Source organism: Rhinolophus sinicus, linkage group LG04, assembly GCF_036562045.2.
Source record: "Rhinolophus sinicus isolate RSC01 linkage group LG04, ASM3656204v1, whole genome shotgun sequence".
NCBI classification, from domain to species: Eukaryota; Metazoa; Chordata; class Mammalia; order Chiroptera; family Rhinolophidae; genus Rhinolophus; species Rhinolophus sinicus.
The window spans coordinates 99,425,763-99,451,552 of record NC_133754.1 but is presented as its reverse complement, the minus strand read 5'-3'; the positions used below and the strand labels follow the sequence as shown (position 1 = coordinate 99,451,552).

At 39.3% G+C, this 25,790-nt stretch overlaps 1 protein-coding gene and 1 pseudogene across 1 annotated transcript in view; one reads left to right on the top strand and one right to left on the bottom strand.

Annotated features, from left to right (window-relative positions):
• Positions 1-2,240: 2,240 nt before the first annotated feature.
• On the bottom strand, positions 2,241-3,223 carry LOC109449817 (procathepsin L; annotated as a pseudogene).
• Positions 3,224-12,767: 9,544 nt separating this feature from the next.
• The window catches only part of FLT3 (fms related receptor tyrosine kinase 3), a 62,521-nt gene continuing 49,498 nt past the window's right edge, over positions 12,768-25,790 (top strand). Inside the window, exons 1-2 of the mRNA XM_019736600.2 lie at positions 12,768-13,172; positions 24,786-24,910. Of these exons, the coding sequence (XP_019592159.2) occupies positions 13,130-13,172; positions 24,786-24,910 (168 nt within the window). The 5' untranslated portion in view covers positions 12,768-13,129. The remainder of the gene's footprint in view (positions 13,173-24,785; positions 24,911-25,790) is intronic.

Below are 25,790 nucleotides of genomic sequence, written 5' to 3'. Positions count from 1 at the left end.
ACATCGTGTGCCTTAAACGTTATATGTCAACTATATCCTGATAGGGCTGGGGAAAAATAAATAAAAAGTAAAAATTGTAACTGGAGGATCAAGTCACACCCCACCGCAAGTCACACCCCCATTAAAACATTTCCTGTTGAATTCAGTATATATCTAAAGTCCTGGGCATGACCATCAAAGCCCTGAATGATATGATACACACTCTACCTCATCTCCTGTTAGTATAGCCCCACTGGCCTTATTTGAGTTCCTTGGCATACCAAACTCCTTTCTACTTCAAGGTCTTTGTGCACACCATTTCCTCTGCCTGGAATGCAAACCCCCACCCCAACACACACATTGTCTAACTAACTTGTGCAAATCCTATAGGTCTCAGTTAAAATCTCCTCAGAGAGGCGTTCCCTTACCATCCAATTTAAATTAGGTCTTCATTATGTAGTCTCTTATTAGCAGCTTATACTTTCTCCTTTTTAACATACATCATAATTTATAATGATAAGTTATTTGTTGAATGTTTGTCTATCCTACTGGGCTATAAACTCCATGAGAGCAAGGACTGTTTCTATTTAGCTCAGTGCTTGGTGCACAAAAAGCTTTCAATAAATATCTGTCAAATTAATGAGTAAACAATATAATGGCTAATTAAAATTAGAGCAAGCCTACTAAAATTATAACAGGGTTAGAAGAGTATCATCTCTGCTCCTATTATCTTTTGGTATGGTTTTCATGTCACTATTGTTTGTGAGGTATCTCAATGTCAAATATTTTGCCTTTTCTCAGCCTAATAATAATGACTATCAGTTGAATTCAGACTTTTTACAGTTAGAAACATGATTAGAGCTGGAAGTAGCCTTATGGGTGAAGAAACAGGGAAGCTGTGGCCTGCCATGGTTATAGTTTGTGAATGGACATCAGATCTAATAATGGCCAGATCAGTGAATTTTTTCACTAGGAGGTAAAATGAGCTGTGGGAGAGGGGAGAGAGCATGGAATTGTAAATGCTAAGTAAGCTAAGAGAAATATTTCAGGACACAATTTTTACCCCTATAATATTTCAAATTAATGTCAAGTCTGTTTAGTAAATATTGACTTTCCAAAGAAAGAACTTTCAGATATTATTCTATAATTAAGCATTTTAATATTTTTAATCTATCTATAGGAATATATAACAACTTCAGTCATACAATATATTTTAGAAGATCTTTATATTCAAAATTACTATCTGGATTGGATTTTTATATTTCATCAAATATAAGGTGCCATTAAGATACACTGTTATTTTATGTAACACTAAGAAAAGAAGTATTCTTATCATTTAGAATTTTTTATACTCATTGTAAGAACTCTTTTAGACTTATTTAGACATAGTTTGTTTTTTTGACTGTGTACACTCTTGGCATACATAGAAAGGAGAATGAAAGCAAAATTAATTGCCTAATTTTTCCTAAATTTCTTCATTTTTAGAGCCCAGCCCTTCTGAATCACTTTCTGACTCAGAGTTGTCCATGTCTCTGGTTTTTCCACATAGCACTTTAAAAAAAAAATTCTCTGGGAATTTAGATTTAGATTTTTTTAAAAAAAAATTTTTCTCTACCTTTTTAATTTGATCCCCCAACCAACAAATATTTTTCTTGGAAAGTATATAAATTGCCTGCTGAAAACTAAGAAAAACATATCTGTCTAGTTTAACAAAATTAAAGTCAAACACGAAAGCTACATGATTATGAAGTGACTAGAGAGTGGATGGGGAGTTGCTCTCATTGAGGGGAAAAAAATGTTTGGAGCTAGTGATGATATGTGTGTGTGTTTGTGTGTGTGTATGGTTGGTTTTTAATTTATAGAAAGGAAGAAAAAGAAAGGAAGGAAGGAAGGAGAGAAGGAAAGGGAGGGAGGAAGGAAGAGAGGAAGGGAGGAAGGGAAAAGAGAGCAAAGACCCACTACATTTTCCTTTTTGCTTGTTACTGTGAAATTAAGTTTTATTTTAAAAGGTAAAACTTTATACATCCTTTTAAAATATGAAAATTTGTAAGTTATTAGGATTAGGCAAGTCAATCACACAAAACTGTTTACAGCAGGAATTAAAGAAGTGTTAACATTTTACCAGTGTGAAATGTCACAGAATTTGAATCACAACTTGGATCATCAATGATTCAAGTGTTTTATCCCATTCAATAGGTCTTGCCAGTTTGAAGATAAAATTCCTCCTCTGGGTAGTCTATTCTCAACCCAGCCCTTCTTTATCACCACAGGGTATTAGCATAGCTGGCCATGGTAGTGATACCGCAATGGTTGTTCTGGTCTTTGGCCATCTTTATGTAGCCATTCATGCCCCAATCTGTACTCCAACTCTTCTTGACAAGCCCACACTTATTGTTACCCAGTCTGCTGCCTCAATGCCATGGCCAACCACCAGAACACCAAAATCCAGGTCTTCGCTGCTACAGTCTGGATCATGATGAAGGCCTTCTTTCTAGAACTGGAGGGTATCCTGGCCTGCATCTATACCAACAGAGATGGACCCCACACTTGCCACTGCCTTCATAAATGACTTTTCCCAATTATGGGTGTTCACAAAGGCAGTGTCATTGGCAGCAGAATCCTCGGGCTTGTATTTGCAGAATTCAACCCTTGCATAATGACAGGATTCCTCTGAGCCCAGGCCTCCGTTGTCCATACTGGAAGGCATAATCCACGTAGCCACCATTGCATCCCTAGTGAGGGAGGCTGTCCACCAGGTTCTGCTCACTCAGTGCAATAAGTTTGCCAGTTTTCCGGAGCATTTGTCCTTCCAGGGCACCAGAGACACTAAAAGCCCAGCAAAAGCCACATAAACCCTGATCCTTCACACAAGTTACATAGCCTTTCTCGCTCCAGTCCACAGATGGAGGCAACTCAGCAAGAGAGGTTCTCAGCACACTTTCCCCTCTTGTGCTTCTGGTTTTGAAGGCCATTCATCACCCGCCTGAATTCTTCACCAGCCATGTAACCAAAGGCATCCGTTGCCATGGTGAAGATGTTTCCTCCGCAGTGTTTCCGATTGTCCGGTTCAATCTTTCCCATAGTCTTTTCCCACAGTGCTGACTCTCTACTTCCTCATTCTCTCCATTGTATTCCCCACGTGTTGCCTTCCACTGGTACCATGTGCATCTAAATTTCCATCAACCTTTGGAGCAGCTGAGGTTATTTCCAAGCAATGTGCAATCAGGAAGAGTGAAGGATTCATGTCTCAAAAACTTTCAACGGGCATAACTTCACAGGCCAGTCAGCAGGTATGGGGACAGTGGTCTCCAGGGCCCCCCACTACATTTTCTGAGCCTTGACCCTCTGTTTAGATTTGGAAACTCAGTCTAAGCTTCTTAACGTCTATTAATACTTGTAGTTTCCTTCCCCCAGGTGATATAACTGATAAAATGAACATTCTGGACTTGTTATGGTACCGCTCTGTTAAATATCCAGAAATAGCATATGTTTACTATTAGTCTTTTACAGTCTTTCAAGGGGAACACTGCACCCCTATCTAAAATGTAAACTTCTGATCTATTTTACTAAAGCCATGGAAGATTGAATGTGTGTGTGTGTGGGGGGGGCAGATCTGTGTGGTTTTAGAAATATGCAAAATCAGTGTAGTAATATTTTTGATGTGAAGGTAATTTTGGTTGAAATGTTTCTGAAAAGTTACTTGTCATTTCAACTCTTAAAATGTTGTGGGGTTGTTTTTTGTTGTTGTTTTTTGTTTTTGCCATTCACGATTCATGAGTCATTCTGATTTTCATCCCCATATTTAGTAGTGGAGAATTTTAAATCGCCAAATTACCCTGAACCCAAAGTACAAATAAGTGAGTGTCATCAAAGAATTTAAATATTTCAAAGGGACTCTTGATGACTCAGATTCCAATTCCACTGCGAAGAGCATGCTGGGTTTTCACGTTAGTAAAACCATGTAATACTGAAAATATTCTGGTTGATACTAACTGATCATTTTTGCTAGTAATTCTTTTTCTGGAAGAAATTCCAAGCAGCCTTTTCTCAGTTTAACTCATGGCTAATGTAGGTGGTGAAATAATGTTGCAAAATTCATTCATCCAGCAGCCATTTATGGAATGCTTACTTTGCACTAGAGCCATTCTACGAGTACGCGACACAGTAGCCACCAGCCACATTGCTACTGAGCACTTGAAACATGGTGAGTGTGACTGAGGAAGTAAATTTTTTAATTTATTTAACCTTAATTAATTTAAATTTAAGAACCAATACTCAATTCAGTTATTGGAAAACTTTTAAGTGTGTTTACAACAGTTTGGGTATGCAAATCTACTTTTTTTAAATTCTAAAGTTTATGAAATGCAAACGCAGTTCAAATATAAAAAATTTAGCATTTTTTCAAAATTAAGATTTAATGGCAGTGTAAAATATGCACCAGATTTTGAAGACTCTGTGCAAAATATACTGAAATATCTAATTAATATGTGGATTGCATACTAATAATATTTTGATATTTGGGATTAAATAAAATACATTATTAAAATTTATTTCACCTGTTCTTTTCATGTTTTGAAAATGTGCCTCCTAGAAAATTTCAAATTACATATGACTTGCATTGTATTTCTATTGGACAGCTGTGTGCTAGAGTTTAGAGGTAGAGTCAAAAACGGTTTTATATAGTCCTTGATCTCAAGAAGCCTATGACTTCAATTTCAATTAGCAAAACCCCTTAGCCATCAGGCACACCACACACCCCAGACAGTACACAAATAGGTGCCATTGGACCTAAAGATTGAGGTGTGGATGAAGCAACACAAATGCATTCATCTTACTAAAAAATATCAACCCCCAAAAAAATTGTATGTTGCTGATAGAATGAAAACATAATTTTTTACATACGGTTACTAATCACTTCTCATTGTTTTTTATTTTCAACACACTCCAACTTTTCATCATTTTGTAGACTTTAATGATTTCCTGCTTGACCCAAGTTTTATACATGTCTCAATCTATTTGTTAAGGTTTGAGTGTGGGCTAAAGAAAGTGGAGTCTATTAGTTATCTATTGCTGCTTAACAGATGACTGCCAAACTTTGAAGCATAGAATAATGAGCAATTGTTATTCACAGTTTCTGTGGGTTAGGAATCTGGGCGTGGCGTCAGTAGGTTCCTCTGGCTCGAGTCTCCCCCAGTCTTCCATCAAAGCCAGGGAGGGCTTCAGGATTGACTGGGGAGGATCACCTTCTAAACTCACTGGCTGTTGGCCAGAGACATTAGTTTTTTGCCACATGGACCTCTCCATGGGGAAGCCCACAAGATGGTAGCTGCCTTTCCTCAAAGCAAGTGAGTGAGAGAGGACAGAGGACCAGCCAAGATGGAAGCCTCCATCATTTTGTAACCTGATCTCAGAAACGGCATCCTGTCCCCTTTGCTATTTTCTGTGTGTTAGAAGAGATTCATTAGCTCCAGCCTACAATCAGTAGAGGTTATTACACAAGGGCATGAATACCAGGCAGTGGGGATGCTTGGACCCACCTTAAAGGTTGCCTACCACCAGGAACAAGCTAGTCGCAAACCATTTTAACTTGAACCGAAATCAGTTAATGATCCCTTGAATAATTGAGACTGAAGCAAAAAAAGTCTTTAAAGTGACTCTTTTTTAGGTGTAAACCATAAATCAAGAATGCAATCAAATGTTTTTGATACCTATATATAGTAATCCTAACTGACTAAAGACATTGGGTTGCTTTTTGCTGGAGTGCTGGGATTTTTAGGATTATGTTCATGATTTATGAGGAAAAAAGTCCCCAAAAATATATGAAATATGACCCATCCCCTAAAATCATGATTGCATCATTAAAATTCTCTGAAGCTTATATTTTAAAAATCCATAGCCAGAGTGCTGAGGAATGGTTTTGTTCGTAGACAAATAATGGCTAGCCACCCTTCAAGATTTTTCCGTATTACTGGCGAGATTTAAGTTTTCCCACTGCTTCTCCTTGGCATGAAAACTTGTGCTGCACTGAGAATGACACCCAATTCCCACTTCAAATTAAAGCCCTCATATAAAATTGATCCCCCTCCTTTTGTTTAACTAACTCATCTCTCGCTATACCCCAACAGAAGTTTCCCATTGTGACCTGACTCATCCACTGATGTCTCCCTATACGGCCATATCCATCGCAGTCGTCCTGACTGATAATAGATCCTTTACGTTTCTCTCTATCAAACTACATTCTTCCCTCTCCTTCCTCTGAGAGTCTGCTGAAGCTCATCTTCCAGGTTAACCCAGCAGATTTTTAATCACACAAATTAATTAGATTTGAATTAAGGTGCAGTCCAGGGAGGAATTGAAAGTTGTTATTTGGTTGATGTATTGAAATGTAAGATTTCAGAGGTAGAGGATTTTTAAGGTGTAACCATGGAAATGAACGGGCACGTTGTAATCAAAGTTATTGGCAGCAAGGGCATCTATGTTTTTTGAGGGTAGATGGTTGGACGGGTGGAGAAGTGCAAATGAATGATGAGAGTAACTAAATGGGGGTGCAACAATCCCTCAACTTGATTCAGGAAATGATAAGTTGTGTAAGAGGTTACAGTTTTAAAAGGGTGGCAGTAGCTAAGAGGAATACATAACTTACTGGATTTTGATTTTTTGAAAAAAGGTTTGAAGAAGTGATCGGCCAAATAAAGCCTGGCCTGTGTGTTAATATGCTGATGTTAATATTAATATAAAAATATTAATATTTTTATACAGGTGTTAATAAGTTTTATAATCATTGTTATAGTTTCTATGTTTTATTCATGATTTGAGATATTTTATATGTTTAAGAGAATCTGACATATTAGACTAATGTTTTTAAATGAAATATTTAGAAATATTTAAATTTATAATCAATGTTTAATCATTTAAGGACTTTGATTATTAAATCTATAAGTTTTGCCTTATTATGCATGTAAATACTCTTTAAATGCTGTGGAAATTTGAATAGACCTTATTAGATATTTGATAGCTAAAGAGGAATAAATTGACTAAATGTGTGACTTATAGTTTGAAATGCTTAAGAAAATTTGGTAAATGTTTCGAAAGATTTAAGAATAAATTTATAATTAATAATTTAAACATAAGATGATTGAGAATTAATCAAGTACAAGTAAAAATGAGTGTTTTAAATTTTAAAGCAAACTGTATTAGATTTATTAGTAAAATTTGTAAGTTGAGCACCAAAGCTTCAAAAAACTAAGCTCTAAAATTTGCAACCATAACTGAATATTAACTAAAATAAAAAGAGCTATAAAATGCCCAACAACATGGATTGGTTACATAAATTATGATTCATCCATATGATGGAATTTCTAACTATTAAAAATAACTTTGTAGAAAAATCAGCATGGACATTTGATTTTTTGAAAAGCAAGCTATAAAAGAGCATGTATAAGATGATCTCATTTTTGAAATATCAATTTAAATATCAATAAGATATATGTATATATATGCTATATATGTATATGTATACTATATATACATACATGTGTAGAGGAAAATCTAGATGGACTAACATCGAATTGCTAATAGTTACTATTTGGTACTTACAGTATTTGTGTATGACTGTGTATTTCCCAATGTTTTTGTGCATTAAACATGTATACTTCAGCTAGAAAAGGAATATTCTTTTTAAAATAAGAAAAGAAAAGAGAGGTAATGGTGTGTAAGTAGCAATGAATAGCTCAAAGAATGCCCACGTTCCTGGCTCCACCATATATGGCATTGGAGGGAAATAAGTAGCATTTGAGAGGACTACAGAGAGCAGCTTCCTTGAGGTAAAGCCGGGGTTCTAAGGCTGAGGGAACGTTTTGTAGAAAATTGACCATACTTTCCATTGGGACCCTGCTACGCCTGGCACATGTTTCTATCAAAGCCCCTGTAACACTTTGATGCAAGTATTTGCTTATGTGACTATCAAGCCGTATTAGATTATCCACCTTTTTGAATATAGGAATTATCTCCCTCACCTATGTAACTCCAGTGCCTCCAGAAGCATTTAATAAGTGTTGGTTGGAGGTAATGAAAAATTATTATTTATTACTTTTATTGCCTGTCCGTTTCAAAAACGCTTGCTCTGAGTTGAAGACCCTTCACCGCACCCCACAAAAAAACCCAACCTGCTCCAAAGTATCGTCTTACCAGCTTGCAACAGTGATTGAAATCCTCCCCACTGAAGTAACTTTTTAATTTAAAACACTGTCTCCAAAGACTATCCAAAGACTATCTCTTGAACTCTGTCCATCCCCAAATGGCAAAATGATCCTGGTTGATGGATACATGTATCGTTAGATTGTTCCCCATACTTTTGCATATGATAGAAAATTTCTATATTACAAAGTGTTTTAGAAACCTGTGGGAAAATTCAACAAGTCATGCAACAAATATTTAATGACTAATGAGAGCATACTGTATGCTGGTCATTGTATTAAGGTCTAGGAATACAAGTGTGAGTACAAGTGAGGGGTGTGAGTGGGGTGTGGGTTGGAGTGGGACAAACATACTGTGCTACATACAGATGTGAGAAACAAGAGGATCTACCTAACTCACAGTTGGGGTGGGGTGGGGAGACCGTAGAGTAGTCCTGGATGAATCTAGAAGGTGAATAAGAGTTAGACAGACTGGAAAGGGCAACAGAAATGGTGAGAAAGGGGAATGGGTCATTCTAGGCAAAAACAACATGGAGTATCAAGACATGGAAACCAGGTAGAATGTAATGAGTTTGAAGTCCTAGTTCACTATGACTCCAACTTCGGGTTTATATGCAGAAATGGTAGGAATAAAAATAGGGTGCAAGCTAAGCTGTTGTTAAAAAGAGACCCCAAGGTCCAGTAGGTTGAATACGATCAAAATTTATTTCTCTCAAGTAGCAGTCACACGTGGTCAATTTTGACTCCTCCCCTCAAACTCCCCACATTAAATTATTTTGAAGAGAACTCCAGACTGGACATCATTTTTAAGTTTTATTGAGATCTAATTGACATGCTCTGTAGTTCTCCTATTAATGTATAATTCTATGGTTTTTAGTTTATTTACAGAGTTGCGCATCTCTCGCCATCATCTAATTTTAGAACATTTTCATCCTCCTCAAAAGAAGCCCTGCACTCATTAGTTATTCCCTGTTCTCCCTTCAGCCTTCCCATTTCATATCATTTTATCATATCTATAAGTATTTCATATGTACACATAGAAAGATAGGAACTATTTTTAAAAATACATAACAATATCATTATCACACATAAAAGTGTCAGAGATAAAACCAGTAGTCATATTTTCCTGATTATTTTATAATTTATTTTCAGTTTGTTTGCTTAAATCAGGGTCCAAGAAAAAACCTTAATTGCACATTGCAATTGCTTTATCTATCTGTTAGGTTTCTTTTCATTTATCGGTCATCCCTCCAAAGCTTGCTCTTTTTTCTTACAAATTTTTGGTGAAGAAACAAGGTTATTTGTTCTATAAAGTCTCCTGGGGTCTGGAATTTTCTGACTGTATTATTATGTCATTGTTTAATCTACTCCACTGTCCCATGTAATTTCCTATAAATTGGCAGTTAGATCTGGGATCTTAATCAGATTCAAATATTGTTTGTTCGGATAAGACTACCTCAGTGCTGGAAGTGTTGTGTCAAACTTCCACTTAAATGTTCTTTTATTGTGAATACATCATACTCATAGCAGTATATAAAACTAATTGTAGTTTAAAGAATAATAATAAAGTGAACATCCAGACCCCATTGCAGAGGCTGAAAAACAAGAGTATTGCCATTTGCCTTAATAAAATCAACTTCCCTTTGCATCCCATTCTAGAGGTAAGAACTATCCTCACCTTTGTGATAATTATTCCTTCACTTTCTTTATGCCCCTTATGAGCATATTCCTAAAGAGAATTTGTTTGGTTCAACATTATGATTTTTGAGATTCATTCATGTTGTTTTGGGTAACTGTAGTACATACATTTTCACTTGTATAAGATTTCATTATATGAATATATTGCAGTTTATTCTTTAGCTAGTGGACATTTAAATTATCCCTGATTTTTAAATATTACAAACGAAAATGCTATGAACATTCTGGTACATGTCTCCTGGTGGACATGAGTTTCTCTAGATAGAGATAGAGACAGAGACAGAGATAGAGATAGAGATAGAGACAGAGATGAGAAACTGATGGGGTAATGTGTGCACCTGCTCCATTTAGTAAGTAGTGTCAAATTATTTTCCAAAGTGCTTATGCCCATTTAGATCCCCACTAGTAGCAGATGTTACTCATTGCTCTGAATCCTTGCATACACTTGGTATTGTCAGATTTTGCCAATTGGTGGGTTCAAACTCTTTATTGATAAAAGATGTGCAAAATTGAATGATATAGTTGATATTTCAACTGAATTTACGGGAATCCTATTCAAATATTTCTTTTGCTTGTCCCTTATTTTCAGGAAAATATAAAGTTTTGGATTTTAAAAATGACACTGAAGTATTTCACCTATAGGTTCCCCATGAAAATGTGTCACAATTGTTGAAGAGGGAGAGGGAGATATTTGTGTAATTTAAGGTCGGAAAGATGTTCTAAGATGAATGGCCACTTACCCACGGCTATGTAGTAGCTGAGCTTTATAGCGGTAAGAATCTAGATAAAATCCTCATTTGTAGGGCTCATGCAAGACACTCCATTCAACCCAGAAACACACTTACTCTTCTCTCTTCCAGTTTCTTTTTTCATCTTATTCCTCCTGGTTGCTTCTTAACCCTTTGGCAGCTTCTTTATAATAGGCTTCCTATCATGAGTTCTGGAACCAACATTTTCCACTTGGGTGTGCATGACTGTTAATAGCTGTGCAATCTAGGGCTCTCGACAATATAAGGCTGCCTTCCTAGAGTACTGTTGTGAGGTATAAATTAGGTATCATAATAGATACATAACTCTAGGTACACTTCAAGAATGATGGGCACTATCTCACCTTCTAAATGGCAGCCTATACCTCATACTCCAAAATTTTTCAGTCCACAAAATTTGCTCCACCAATTTCCGGGGAAAATCAGGTGCGTACAGAAGCCATTCCAAGTTTCTCCCTCTTACTACATCTTCTCACGGAGATTTCTGCCTTGCACCTAAGTTTCTTTGAAAAAGCAGCAGTATTTTCATGATTTTGTGTCCTCAAACAGTGCCTCACCCAAGCTGTTCTTTCGCAAACTTGGAATCATCAGTTTTTTTAAAGCTTGCAGTAATCAAGCTATAAATAAAAGGTAATACATTCGGTCTTGGCAACTGGAAGGCTCACTAGCCCACTTTTCTTCCCATTACCAGCCTGCTCCATCGCTTTTATTTCTTCGTGCTTCTTAACTCATGCCTCTTCCTCTGGTTCTGTGTCTGACCTCAGATAGACACTTACAATTTTTGTTCAAGTTTGAATTGTGATAAAATGCACATAACGTAGAACTTACCATCGTAACCATCTTTAAGTGTATAGCTCAGTGGTGTTAATTATATGCACATACTGTTGTGCAACCAATCTCTAGAGCCCTCTGCGTCTTGCAAAATTGAAACTCTGTCTTCACTAAAGAACAACTCTCTATTCCCTCTGCCCCCAACCCCTGGCAACCAAGCTTCTACTTTCTTTCTCTATGGATTTGACTACTCTAGGTACCTCATATAAGTAGAGTCACACGGTTTTTGTCTTTTTGTGACTGGCTTACTTCACTTAGCATGTCCTCAAGGTTCTTCCATGTTGTAGTTTCCTCCCTGTTTAAGGCTGAATAATAGTCCATTGTATGGATATACTAATTATTTTTATCCATTTATCCAATTTTGTTTATCCATTTATCTGTGGATGGACATCTGGGTTGCCTGCACCTTTTGGCTATTGTGAATAATGTTGCTATGAATATAGGTTCACAAATCTCTGTTTATGACCCTGCTTTCAATTCTTTTGGGTACATACCAGAACTACTGTATCATATGATAATTTTATTTTTAATTTTTTGAGGGACTGCCATATTGCCACTATGGTGGCTGCATCATAGTAGACACTTCAAAGTTTCTGTCATGCCTGGGGTTGGGGGGAGGTATACTATTTTACTATAGATTACAGTAGAGAAAAAGGGTTGTATGGCCGAGAATGAACATTGTCAGTTATCATGCTTTATTAGAAAATGATTAAAATAATTAAAAGCATGGAATTCCTAGAATTTGGAGACACATTATAAACCATTTGGTCCATTCCCCGCATTTCCAGGTGATTAAAGTGGGACTCTGAGAAGGCAATGGCTTGTGAAGGTCAAAACGCTGGTTAACAAGAGTCAGAACTGGCATCCAGAGCTTTCCAATCTTCAATTTATTGCAAATAAAATAAATTTAAACTTGAAATATTATGTAATGAAGAACAAGAATTACGGAGTGGATAATTCAAAACATCCTCTGGGATGCACTGTCTGTGTTTTGCTTTTGTTTCTATGGCAGGTTCTAGCCTCCGAATTACCTGCGTTGACATTGAAACTGAGCCTGTTTTTCTTGCTGCCACTGCTGACTGGGTCCTGGGCACCCTAGGAGATGGAAGGGGAGACAAAGGAAACCAGCGGGCAGTCAGGATTCACCGAGCGCGGAACGCGACCCTTTGCTGGCCTGCGCACTGGCCAGAGCCGCGGGTGGAGCGCGGTTTAGCTCCCCTCCTGGGGCCTCAAAGACCTGTCCCTGTGCTCCAGGATCCAAACGAGAATGTTCAGGGACTCGCGGGGTAAGGCCGGTCTTGCCGTGCCTCCTCCCCACCCGGAGCAGCGGAGCCCTTGCTACTGCCCGGGCGACACGATGCCCAATCCCCGCCGCCACAGCCGGGGAGCCCCGGGAGCGCGGAACGCGGGCTGCGGACACGGCGGGCACGTGGGCTCGGCCGCAGAGCTGCGCCGGCTCTGCCCAACCTCTGCTCGCCTGCCTCGGCCCCTGCGGGTGGGGAGAGGGATCCTCCCCCCTTCCACTTTGCACCAGTCCGAGGGAATTTGCGGTCGGTGACGCGCATCCTTAAGCGAGCCACCTGCAGCGCGGGGCGCGCCGCTCTGGGCGGCATCGCAGGCTGGGCCGGCGCGGCCTGGGGACCCCGGGCTCCGGAGGCCATGCCGGCGTTGACGCGCCGCGGCGGCCGGCTGCCGCTGCTCGGTAAGACCCTGCCCGCCCGCTCGTGGCCCCCATAGCCCCCGGCGCGGCCTCAGCCGCCAGCCCGCACGGTGGCCTGGCGCGCGCCTCCAGGTCCCCATCGCCGCGTTCCTCCCCGCGCCCGCGCCTTCCTTCGCTCCCGCGCCCCTCTCCTATGTTGCGCCCTCCCGACTCGCCCTCAACTGGCTCGCGGCCCCCGTCCTGCCCACCCCATATCCTCCTGCCTCTTCTCTAAAGTCGCTGCCCGGCTCGGGTCGCGTCCGGATCTGCGGCCCGGACTCCGCGGGCGGCCTCGCCGAGGTGCTGCCCCGGGCCGGGGCCGCTCCGCCGCCTGCGCTCCTGTTCGGTGCCGGTTCGGCCCGCGCGCTCGAGTGCTGGGCCATCCGCCCGCGTCTGGGACCCCAGGCTGGCGCCAGGTGGCTCGGGACCTCGCCAGGACCGACCCTGGATATCGTAGGCTCCCGGGTGGCGTCTTTCAGCTCTTCTTTTGGGGTTTTATTTATGGAGTGAACTCTGATTGGAAAATTCGCCCGCGTTTTCCCGAAGAGACTCATTCGTAATAACGACCCCTACCCACGCCAAGTTTCGGTTGGGTCAACGAGTAGTGACTTTGGAAATGTTATGCAAAGAGGATTTACATATTAAAATACTAGCTGCCCCTTCCTCCTCTACCGGATTTTTATCCTGGCATTAAACCCCAAGGGAGTTTTCAAGGACTCAGGTGACGGTTCCCAAATAATCTGCTGGGTAGCATAGTTATTACTGCTAAATAAATAAATAAATAAATAAATAAATAAATAAATAATAACCCTTTCTAAAAGATCCACTTCATCTGTTTGGAAAGATGAGATGGTTGACTCTGGAGTTTGGGATGAAGGAGACAGAGTTCTGGGAGCCCGAGAGCCTCGGGTCCCTTAATCTCGTTCTACAGTGTTGGAACCGGCGCCCACAGCTCTCACATTCTAGGGTTCTAACTTGAAGTCTCTGTGGTAAAGAGAGAAAAGATTTCCGATACAGACGTGCAGGAAGTATGTCCAAAGTTGTTACACGTCATTCAGAATTACAGAGTAAGAAACGTAACATAAGGAGGAAAGAAATGGGAAAACAAAGACAGTTTGCATTTCCGAAACATTTTTACTAGTTGGTAAATAGGTACATTTCAAATGTATAGTACAGTATGTTTTTCAGTCTATGAATAAAAAAAGTTAACTTTCTGTTAGGTATGACACCGATAGTGAGTTCTTCGGTGGCACACAAAGGCACTGGAAAAGTATAAAGATCAGTATTTGCAACTATATTTAAACTGCATTGAATTCCTTATTTAGCAATGAGCCCCCAGATTTTGACATTTCTCTCCAGATTTTTGTAAATGAGGTATAATTTGCATACAGCAAATATGCACAAATCTTAACAGTGCAACTTCATTAGTTTTTACATACAGGTATGTTTGTACCCACATAATCACTATTGGACCAAGTTTTGAGAAAGTCTAGCTCCGCCCTGTTTCAGTCAGTACCCTGCAAACATAGCCACTATTTTGACTTCTTATACCATTGGTTTGCCTGTTTTTGAACTTCATGTAAACCAGACCACCATGATATACTCTTTTATGTCCAGATTCTTTCACTCAACATTGTGATTACGAGATTCAACCTTGTTCTCAGCAGCAGTGGTAATTTTTTTTAATTGCTGGGTACTAGTCCTTAACCTGAATATACTATACAACTTATCCATTCTCTTGTTGAACATGTAAGTTCTTTTCAGTTTTGTGTAATATGAATAATAGTGCTGTGAACATTCTTTGGCACACTTTTTGGTGGACACGAACTCCCATTTCTCCTAGGATGATACCCACGAGTATTATAGGGGAAGGTATATATTCAGTTTTGTTGGACTCTGTCCAACAGTTTTCCATAGTGGTCGTACCAGTTTACATTCCCACTGGCAGTATATGGGAGTTTCCAGTTCCTCACATGATTGCCAACACCCAGTAGTCCAGATTTTCTTTTTTTTTTTTAATTAAATTTATTGTGGTGACAATTGTTAGTAAAATTACATAGATTTCAAGTGTACAATTCTGTAATACATCATCTATAAATCCCATTGTGTGTTCATCACCCAGAGTCAGTTCTCCTTCCATTACCATATATTTGATCCCTCTTACCTTCATCCAGATTGTCTTTAATAAAGAAACACAAAATGAGGAGCTTAACAGTAAGGGCTTTAAAACATGTAAAAGCTTTGTCTAACCACAACGCTGTACACCCAAAACTAATATAAAACAATATTGAATAACAACCATAATGGAAAAATTTTTAAATGTCTAAAAGCTCTAAATTCCTGAAAGTATAATATTCTATCTCCATTTCCCTGATATTGTAAGCACTACCTTTCATGAATAATGGTGAGTCTTTCTAAGAAGTATGTAAAGAAATGTACTGGCCATGGCCTTCACTGCATTGTGTGCTGGTGCTGGATGAGAAAGGGGAGGATTTCAATATTTCAGTAAGTATGATATACGACCTCTTTCACTAGTGTCAGAAAATTCATATTTAGAGAGTTGAATTGCGCATTTTGGTTGCTATCCTTTGTCCTAGTTGCTTATCTTACTTTATTGGCCTCCTTGTAAACTGCCAGCCTGAGGGGTAAGGGGTGTGATTCAGGAGGAGGTGGAGGGAAGGGATGCTGGGCAAAGACTGGTTTGGATTGGATAAGACACCAGACCTGGTGACCTGATGCTAAAAGTCCCTTCAATTCTAAAAGTCTAGTTTGCATTGGGGCCATCATACAAGTTTAGGTTGGCTATTCATTTCTTCCCAGTTACTTCACACCGATCTGTAGCTCTTCATCCTCTTAGGTTTAATTGTGAACTATTCACCTTCCATTAAAGAATGGTGCTCCTTTTTATAACTAGAAAGACATGTTCAGTAACTCTTATGTATCAGTAAAAATTTTTGTTGTTGTTGAATTCTCCTATTGTTTAACTGAAAAACAGCCAGGTAATAAGATATTAAATGGGGAGAAGGACCACTTACTTATATTCCAGAAAAGACTTCAGATAAGAAAGATGAAGAGGAAGCATGCATGAGAAAGAATGAAATTTTTCTTGGATAAACTTTAATTGAATACCTATTTTTCTGTGCTAGACACAAGAGGTAGAAAGACAAAAGAGATGGAGATGAGGGAACTTACATAGAAATAGAGAATTCCATTCTATTTAAGAAATGCATGGACGTTGCCTTTCCTCAGGAAAAGCATTTGAGCACAAAGCTGGCTTTCAATTAGTTCAACCTTCCAAAACAGTTCTTGTGGTCACTGAATATCCAGAGGAGAAAAATAGCATGCTTCAATGAGGGAGCTTCAACCAGGGTTTTTGTCTGCTAAGACTACTTCAACATGGCTGCCCTGTATTTAATGGTTGTGGGAAAGAAACTGCTCTTCCATTTCGAATAAAACAATTGGACAGTTCCAGAGTTAGATATGACCATCTTTTGGGTTTGGGGGAGGAAATAATTGTCTAAATAGTTCTTTGAACAAGTTTGTTGACTACATTTTACTCCCAAAAAAGTATTTCTGCTCACTTGAGAAGCCCCCGCGATGGCTCAGCCTTATCACTTTCGCTACAGTTCGTGTTCCTCTCATCTTGTCATTTTCTAATGAAACCCAGAGAGCAGTGTGACGAAGGCCCTTACATGCAATGTTCAAGATTACAATCTTGCTGACTCCTCAAATACCCACCAGATATTGCCTTAATCTTTGGGTAAAGATTCTGATTTGAGAAAAAGCAAATCATCTCAAAAGTATTGTATTTTATCATTTTTCTTGATGTTGAAAGGGATCTTGAAGAAAACAAGAGTAAGAATCTGGAGCGGGGAAATTGAGGGGCTGAAACTAGCGTCCTCTGTTTTATAATTGCTCAGCTTGGTCTTGCCACTATGCTGCATCCTTCATTCGCTCTGAAAGAGTAAACTCTTGAGAACCTCACGGTATGTGGTTTGTCTGAGTAGAGCTTTTTGGTTTTCATCAGTTGGCTTCGTGATCTTAAGATTTTTACCCTGACTTCCAGAAAAGCTTTCGCCACTTCTCAGTTAAGTACCCACAGTTATGTGGCCGAATGTTTTTCTGTCTTTTGGGGGTCTATGAGCTCTACACCTATGTGATTTCATTACCTTTGGTTGATATCTTCTATAGCTATATCATCAGTGGTCCTCAAAGGATGAAAACTTTCGTTGTACTTGTTTGATGGTCGTTAATTTGAATCATGCAATTCTGTTCTATGGGTACCAACACATGTGGAGGAAATTTAAAAATAATATAGAGTACACACACACACACACACAGTGTTCCTTTGTGGCTAGAGGAATTGCATAAGACCCTAAAAGAGGAACTATTGTTATTTTTTAGGTTAAACAGTAAAAATAGTTTTTCACTGCTGTCATTATAAGTCAGTTGTTAGCCAAGAATCCTCCATACAATTATTTACAGTCTCCACTAAAACAGGACACTGTCATGATTTCTTTAAACTGTTGTGTTTTGGTTATAAGATATCCATTGAATTCAGTCTTCCAATGCTTTGCTGTTTGAGTTCCAGGTCTCCTCATGCGAGAGATTCTGTTCTTGGAGGAATGCAGGTAGATATATCATAGGACAAACAACACAGGAAACATGCTCTTTACTCTGGCAGGAGATTTCTCTGCACTCAACTTCCTCATTTGTCAAAAGGAGATAAGCAGTATCTTAGTCCTTCATCAGAAAATACCTGTAAGGTGCTGCTGCATTCCTTGCTAGGCAGATGCATTGCAGAAAGATGTGTTACGCATACGTCTGGAGAAATCGTTAGGCTTTAGAGTCACAGGATTTTCCTCTTTCCCTTCTCAGACACTGTTGAGAACCGACTATGGCTAGGACTTGTGCCACTTAGGACTGGTACCTGCCCTCCAAGAACTCACAGTCTAATGTTGGGAGTGTCGGCGGCAAAGGGTCAGGAATACAAAAGGAAAATGGCAGTGCAAGTTTAGATATAGGTATACACAGAGGTGGAGCCTTGAACCCAGCTGGGAAAATAAGGCAAGGCTTCCTAGAGGAGGTGACGCCAGAGCCAGGACTAGGAGGGTAAGTAAGTAACAGTTGACATGAAAAGGGCATAGTAAGGACATACCAGGCAAATAGGACAGCAAAGAAAACGGCACTGAGGTAAGAAAGAAACAAGGAGTAGACGGAGAACTAATTCCCTTCCAGGTTGCTGAGGCATGATGTACGAGGCCTCCAGCAATAGAGCAACTCTCATTTACAACGTTACAACGTTGTAACTCAGAAAATTGTCTGAAGACATTTCAGTGGTTATCTTTTAAAAAAAATTCTGGGGTGCCAGAGGATCAGTGTGTAATGTGTAAGAAGTGTTTAATGATGTGATATGGGATTTGGACTTTATCATGTAGAAAAGAGAATATGGATGAAATTCAGTGGTCCATTGTGTCTCTCAGGGAGTGTGTGTGTGTGTGTGTGTGTGTGTGTGTGTGTGTGTGTACGTACTTGGCATTTTCTGGAGAAAGGGTTCATGGCTTTCATCAGATTTTCAAAGGGGTCTGTGACTCTAGAAAGGGTAAGGACTGTTGGTACAGGTTGTGGAGGGGTTTTAAGCAGATGAGTGACATACTCTGATTTGTATTTTAGAAAGACAGTCTGATGTCTGTACGGAGGATGGACATCAGGCCAACATGACCATGGCAGGGAGGCCAGCTAGGAAGTTGTTGGCAGTAGTCCAGGCCAGAGACAATGAGGGCTTGAGTTAGGGCAGTAAGGGGAGGCAGAGCTGCGGGTTGTTTTGGGAATGATCAGAGGTTAAAATGTCAAGGTTTGGCAACTGCCTGGATGACGGGAAGTGAGGGAGAGGGAGGAGCCAAACACGACTTCTGGGTTTCTGGCATGGATGACAGTGGACGTGTTGCCACTCACTGAGAGAGAAGATGGAGGAGGGAGTAGGTTCAGGAAGGAAAAAGGTGAGTTCAGTCTGAATTGAAGGTTCCTGGGGGCCACCCAGATAGGTAGCTGTATACACAAGAGGTGTGGCTTTGGAATTCATGAGCAAATAGTAGTTAAAATCATGAGAATTTACAGAGAAAGAGTGTGGAATGAGTGGAGAGGCTGAGACCTCACAGCTCTTCAGTTCTAAGGAAAAACACATTCCTGTGTGTCTCCTTTCTCCTCACATGACTACCAACACCGATCACTTCCCAAGCTCGCCACCAATGTATGTGGGGACGCGGTTCCCCCACACCCAGCCATTCTGCGACACCAGCTAAGTGTCCTGCCTTCTAACTGGAACTAGTGTCAGATCCCACAGGTTCCAGACCCTCCTCCCCCATTAGGATGCCACTCACAAGTTCAGGTGTCACCTAGGCTTCTGATGACAGGCTGTAACCAGAGGGTCCCTTGATCCCCTTTTCTGGTTCAATTAATTTGCTAGAGCAGCTCATAAAACTCAGGAAAACATTTTATTCGCTAGATTAACAGTTTATTATAAAAGGCTGTATAACTCAGAAACAGCCAGATGGAAGGGACGCACGGGACCAGGTATGTGGGAAGGGGCGTGGGCGTGTCCTCCGTAGGCAGCCACTCTCCCAGCACCTCCACATGTTCACCAACCTAGAAACTCATGTTTTCTCAGTTTACGAATTTTTATAGAGCTTAATCTGCAGCTGCTCCTCTTCCCTGTGGTCCGTGGATGGGGCTGAAACGCCCATCCTCTCATCGCTTGGTCTTTCCTGTGACCAGCCCCATCCCGAGGCCATCTAAGGGCCCCACCTTAAGTCACCTCATTAGCATAAACTCTGTCGTGCTTAAGAATAACAAAAGACACGTTTATCCGGATATTTCAAGGGTTTCAGGAGCAGGACTGAGACCAAATACATTCATTATACCACCCCAGTCCACTCCTCTCTCTTCCCAGATGAGGAAAGTGGGGCCAAAAATGATTAAATGACTTGCTGAAACTCAGAGTTATCAAAGTGTATAGCCCTCAGAAGAGGGACTTGGGACTCAGGTCTCCAAGTCTTACCCAGTTCTCTTCACCTCACAAGAGCCTTAGATTGGAGGACGTGTAAATGCAGTGCTCTGACGCTCTGTGATACGTTGTATAACATCGAAATCCATCGCTCTTTCAATGGAGTAGATTTTATTTTACCTGAAATTTTATTTTAAATTAGTGCCCAATATTTTTCTCCACTTACCCCTTCCCCCACTCCAGTTCTGTCCTTTCAAAGTAGACCACTTAGGGAGTGCTTTTCCAATTCCACAGTCTTCCTCTCTGCTCAGAATGGGTTTGGAACTGGACTCTGGGAAGTGTCACTGGGGTTTTGAAATGGAGTCTCAGAAAGAACCTTTCTATTGACGGTGGCAAATTCTTCCTTTGGCTTTTTAAAAGTCAGGTTTATTGAGGTGCAATTTTCATATAGCAGGTTTCACCTCTTTTAGTGTATGGTCCCATGCATTTTACTAACACATACACATACCTACCACCACGTATCAAGATATACAACATCTCATTCTCCCCAAATTTCCCTCATGCCTCTTTCTAGTCAACCCCAGTGCCCACCCCCAAACCCTGACAACCAGTAATCTCTTCTGCCCCTGCCATTTTTCCATTTCCACAATGTCTATTAGTGGAATTTTACCTTTTGAGTCTGTCTCTTTCACAGCATAGTTATTTGAGATGTACCCATGTTGTTATGTGTATCGGTATGTATTTATGTGTCTCAATACATTTTTCCTTTCTATGGCTGAGTAGTATTCCATTGAATGTATGTGTTTATCCATTAACCAGATGAAGTTCGTTTGTTTGCTTCTAGTTTCTGGCAATGATGAACAAAGCAGCTCTAACTATTTGAATCTAGGTTTTGGTGTGAGCGTGGGTTTTCCTTTCTCTTGGATAAATATCTAAGAGTGGTATTGTACTGCTAGACTATGTACTAAGTGAATGTTCAACCTTACGAGACACTGCCAGTTTTCCAAAGTGATTGTACCACTTTCATCCCCACAAACAATGTCTGAGAGCTGTGGTCACTCAGCATCACTGTCAGCACTTGATATGGTCAGTTTTTTGGTTTTGTTTTTTTACCGTTCTAATAGGGGTGTAGCAATATGTCATTGTGGTTTTAATTTGCATTTCCCTACTGACTAATGACGTTGATCATCTTTCTGTGTGCTTAATTGCCATCCTATATATTTTGGTGAAGTGTCTCCTACAATCTTTTACCCATGTTTTGTTTTGTTTTTTTAATCAGGACATTTATTTTCTTTTTGTTAGGTTTTAAATATCTTTTATGTATTCTAGATATGTGTTATCAGATATGTGTTTTAGAAATATTTTCTCCCAATCTGTGGCTTGTCTTTTCAATTTCTAAACAATGTCTTTTGAAGAGCATCAATTATTAATTTTGATGAAGCCCATTAGTGGAAAAAAATTAGCCCTAGACTAAACATTGCTCACCTAACCAAGCTTAAAAGCAAGACCTGAAAGGAACAAAATGTTTATCATGAACTTAACTGAGTCCCAGAAAAAAGTTCAAGAATATTTAATACAATGCAAAAACATCTGACACCAGATAAAATTCACAATGTAATGTACAACATGGTGACTATAGTTAGGACTACTCTATTATATATTTGAAAGTTGGTAAGCATAGTTCTTAAAAGTTCTCATCACAAGAAAAAAAAAAGTAACTATTTGAGGCAATTGATGTTAATTAAACTTATTGTGGTAACCATGTTGCAATATATATCAAATCATTATTTTTTTGCACCTTAACCTTGTACAATGTTACATGTTGATAATATCTCAATGAAACTGGGGGCAGGAGACTCTCAAAACTCAATAATAAGAAAATAAACAACCTAATTTAAAAAGACTTGATTTGGGCAAAGAATGTGAACAAACACACCACCAGATAATATGTAGATGTCACTTAAGCATCTGCAAGGATGTTGTTCAACATCAATAGCAGAAAACTGCAAATTAAAACTGCAGTGAGAAATAATGCACCTATTAGAATGGCTAAAATTAAAAATTCTCATCATATCAAGTGTTGGTGAGGGATGTGGCACAACTGGAATTCCCAGACGCTGCCAATAGAAATATAAAATGATACAACCTCTTCAGAGAACAGTTTGGCACTTTCTTAAAATGTTACAGGGACATTTTATTCCCCTATGACCTATGTATTCCCCCTCCCCCATATTTACTCAGGAAAAATGAAAGCATGTGTCCGTACCAAGACTTTTATATAAATGTTCACAGCAGCTTTATGTGTAAGAGCTCAAAAGTAGAAACAATCCAAATTCAATCAAGAGGTGAATGAATTAAAATATTGTGTTATATTTATGTAATAAACTACTACTCAGCAACAAAAGGAATGAACTACTGATATTATACTACAATATGGGCCAATCTAAAAAAAAAAAGAAAAAATACACAGTGAAAGAAGCCAGATAAAAAAATAAAGAGTTCATACTATGTGATTCCATTTGTATGAAATTCTAGAAACTCGGGACTAATCTGTAGTGACAGAAAGGAGACGGGAGGTCGCTTGGGTATGTGGGACTGGGGTGGGTTAGAGGGAGGCATTACCAAGGGGCATGTGGAAACTTTTGGGGGTGATGGATAAGTTTTCTATCTTGACTGTGGTGGTGGTTTTACAGATGTGTGTGTGTGTGTGTGTGTGTGTGTGTGTGTGTATTTATGTCCAAACTTATCAAATTATACACTTCAAATATGTTCAATTTATTGCATGTTAATTATATTAAATAAAACTTTTTTAAAAGAATAGGGATAAAACATATTAGGGAATAGGGCAGGAAAATTTCTTAAACTCTCTTTAGTCTTCCTTTCTTTGTTTCTCTCTCTCTCTCTCTCTCTCTCTTTCTTTCTTTCTTTCTTTCCTTCCTTGCCCATTTAGTTTCCTTTAAAAGACTGCGGGCTACATTAAGGGAAATGAAAAATACATAATGACTAAATGCTAATGAGGTTGTAGTAAATTTATTACATTCTCACCTTCCACATGGCAACACAAAATGGCATAGCACCTTTGGAAAACAAGATGGCAATGCATATCAAGAGCCATTTAAATATATTTATATCCTTTGATCGACTAATTCCACTTCCAGAAACTTATACTAAGGAAATAATACTTTTAAAGTGAAAGGCTTAGTATTTTAAATGGTAGGGGGGGGAAAAAACAAACCATAAATTGCTAAGGAATGATTGGGTCATTTTAGATCCACTGAAGGAATGCAAATCAATTACATGTAGTGTCATGAGAAATGCTTATGATATATTGTGTTCAAATCAGAATATAAAATGATTTATACTCTATGAATACAGTTAATTGAAAACTACGTGTACAGATAGGGAAAGTTCTAGAGGAAATGAAAATGTATTTGTTAGGATGCCAGGATTTATAGTAAATTTTCACTTATAGTTCCACTAGTATTAGTATAATGTGGCTTCTTTAGTAAATAATAAAATAATAAAGACAGATTAAGACAAACCAGTGAATGTGTCTAAGTACGTTATCCCCATAGCTGCAGGACTGAGATATTAATGCAGATTACAAGATACAAACATGGTTGAACACAGACATTTGCCTCCTGTCTACCAATAGTCCACTCAAATGACAGTTTTAAAAAATTAAAGATATAAACATATAAGGACAAAGACAATAGGGAAGAAGAAAATAAAAATTTGAGAGTTTTAAAGCACATGAGGAAAGCTGAATCATAAGGGCGTGTTGAGAAAGCTGGGAAGAAACCTGATTTCCTCTGCAGGGTCCCTGTAGAGTCTAAATTGCCAGCACCAGCTCCCACAATATGGGCTTTAGGCAAGGAAGAGAAGAGTCTTCTCTCTGGAATCTGACCAGCCCGTGAGAAAACCGAAAGACAACCATACGGAGAAGGCCAGACAACAGGTGAAACCATGGGCACAGAGCTTACGTGATCATTTTGTGCTTTGTTCTTGCATGTGAGCAGCTTGTCAAGAATCATCAGTCACTTGGGAAAAACATCCAACACGAAGAGAACAAAGTGAAGGAGAGAGAAGGAATCAGTCAAAGAAATAATTCAAGAAAACTTCTCCAAGAAGAAGTTGAGAAGAATATGAGTTTTTAGGTTGAAAAGACCCACTGAGTATGAAAAACACCACGGACGAAAATAGACTGTCAAAAAAGCCCATAATTCTGAAAATTTTAACGCACAAAGAGAAGATTCTATAAGCATCCATAAAGAAGCGATGGCTTCTATACAAATAATCAGCTCCTCATCTGTTGCACTAGCCTCATTTCAAATGCTTAATGGCCACATGTCACTAATGGCTATCATTTTGACAGACAGGTAAAGAACATGTTCATCACTGCCGAACGTTCTATCGGACAGCACTGCTCTAAGTACCTCAGCTCCTGACTTCTAGCAAGACTCACCCTGTATGAGATTACAGTTCCTGCATACTCTCTGCTGCCCACTTTTCCTTGATTACCTTTTGTTTTGTTGTTTTGTTGCAAGATGAATACATATTTTCTTTTTAAGCTGTGCATGTATCAATGTCATTGTCTTTATCTTGTTTTGCAGTTGTCTTTTCAGCAATGATATCTGAGACTATTACAAATCAAGACCTGCCTGTGATCAAGTGTGTTTTAATCAATCATAATAAGGACAGTGGTTCATCAGTGGGGATGTCATCATCATATCCCACGGTAAAGTAACATTAATATAAGTTTAGCTATTTTCTCTGGAACTATACTTCGTAAGGTACATACCATGGCTAAATGGGCCTTTTAAAAATGTATTTAAGTATATTATGTACTCATATCTGGTGCAGGTAAGTGTCTATACTCATGGCTACCTGGCTCCATCAACAGTCACGCCCTCTTTGGGTTTGATTTCAGGAAGACACTGATACTCAGCATGAATAGGTAATAGGAATTTTCCTTTCTCCTTAAAGAGAATCCAAGCTCCTCTCTCAGACTTGAGTCCCCAATTTCCAACTGTCTCCTGGATATACATCATAGATTTTCCATTTGCTCGTTAAAAATCCACCTCCATTATTTGTTTCATTTCTATTTCCCCAAACCTGCTCCTATTCTGGTATTACTGTGTTTCCCCGAAAATAAGACCTAGTTGGACCATCAGCTCTAATGCGTCTTTTGGAGCAAAAATTAATATAAGACCAGGTATTATATTAATTTTTGCTCCAAATGACGCATTAGAGCTGATGGTCCGGTTCGGTCTTATTTTTGGGGAAACACAGTAATTGATTTCTGCTTTTGGCCCTGTCTAGTTCCCAGGCTTGAAAGCTCAGCATCGTTTTGGAGTACTTACTCTTCCCTTGCCTTCACTTTCGGTCAGTTACCAAGTCTTGTCAATTTCCTTTCTTTACTAGTTCTCATGTAATCATTTCATATTCTCTAGCCTCACTGCCACTTCCCTAATTCAAGCCCTCATTAACTCCCTCACAGTCACAACAATATTGTAAGTGGCTTCTTCCCTTTGCAGTTCATCTCAAATGGGCTGCCAGACTTCTTCCTGAAGCACAGCTTTATCTTTTACTGCCTGATTTGGGACCTTCAGTGACTT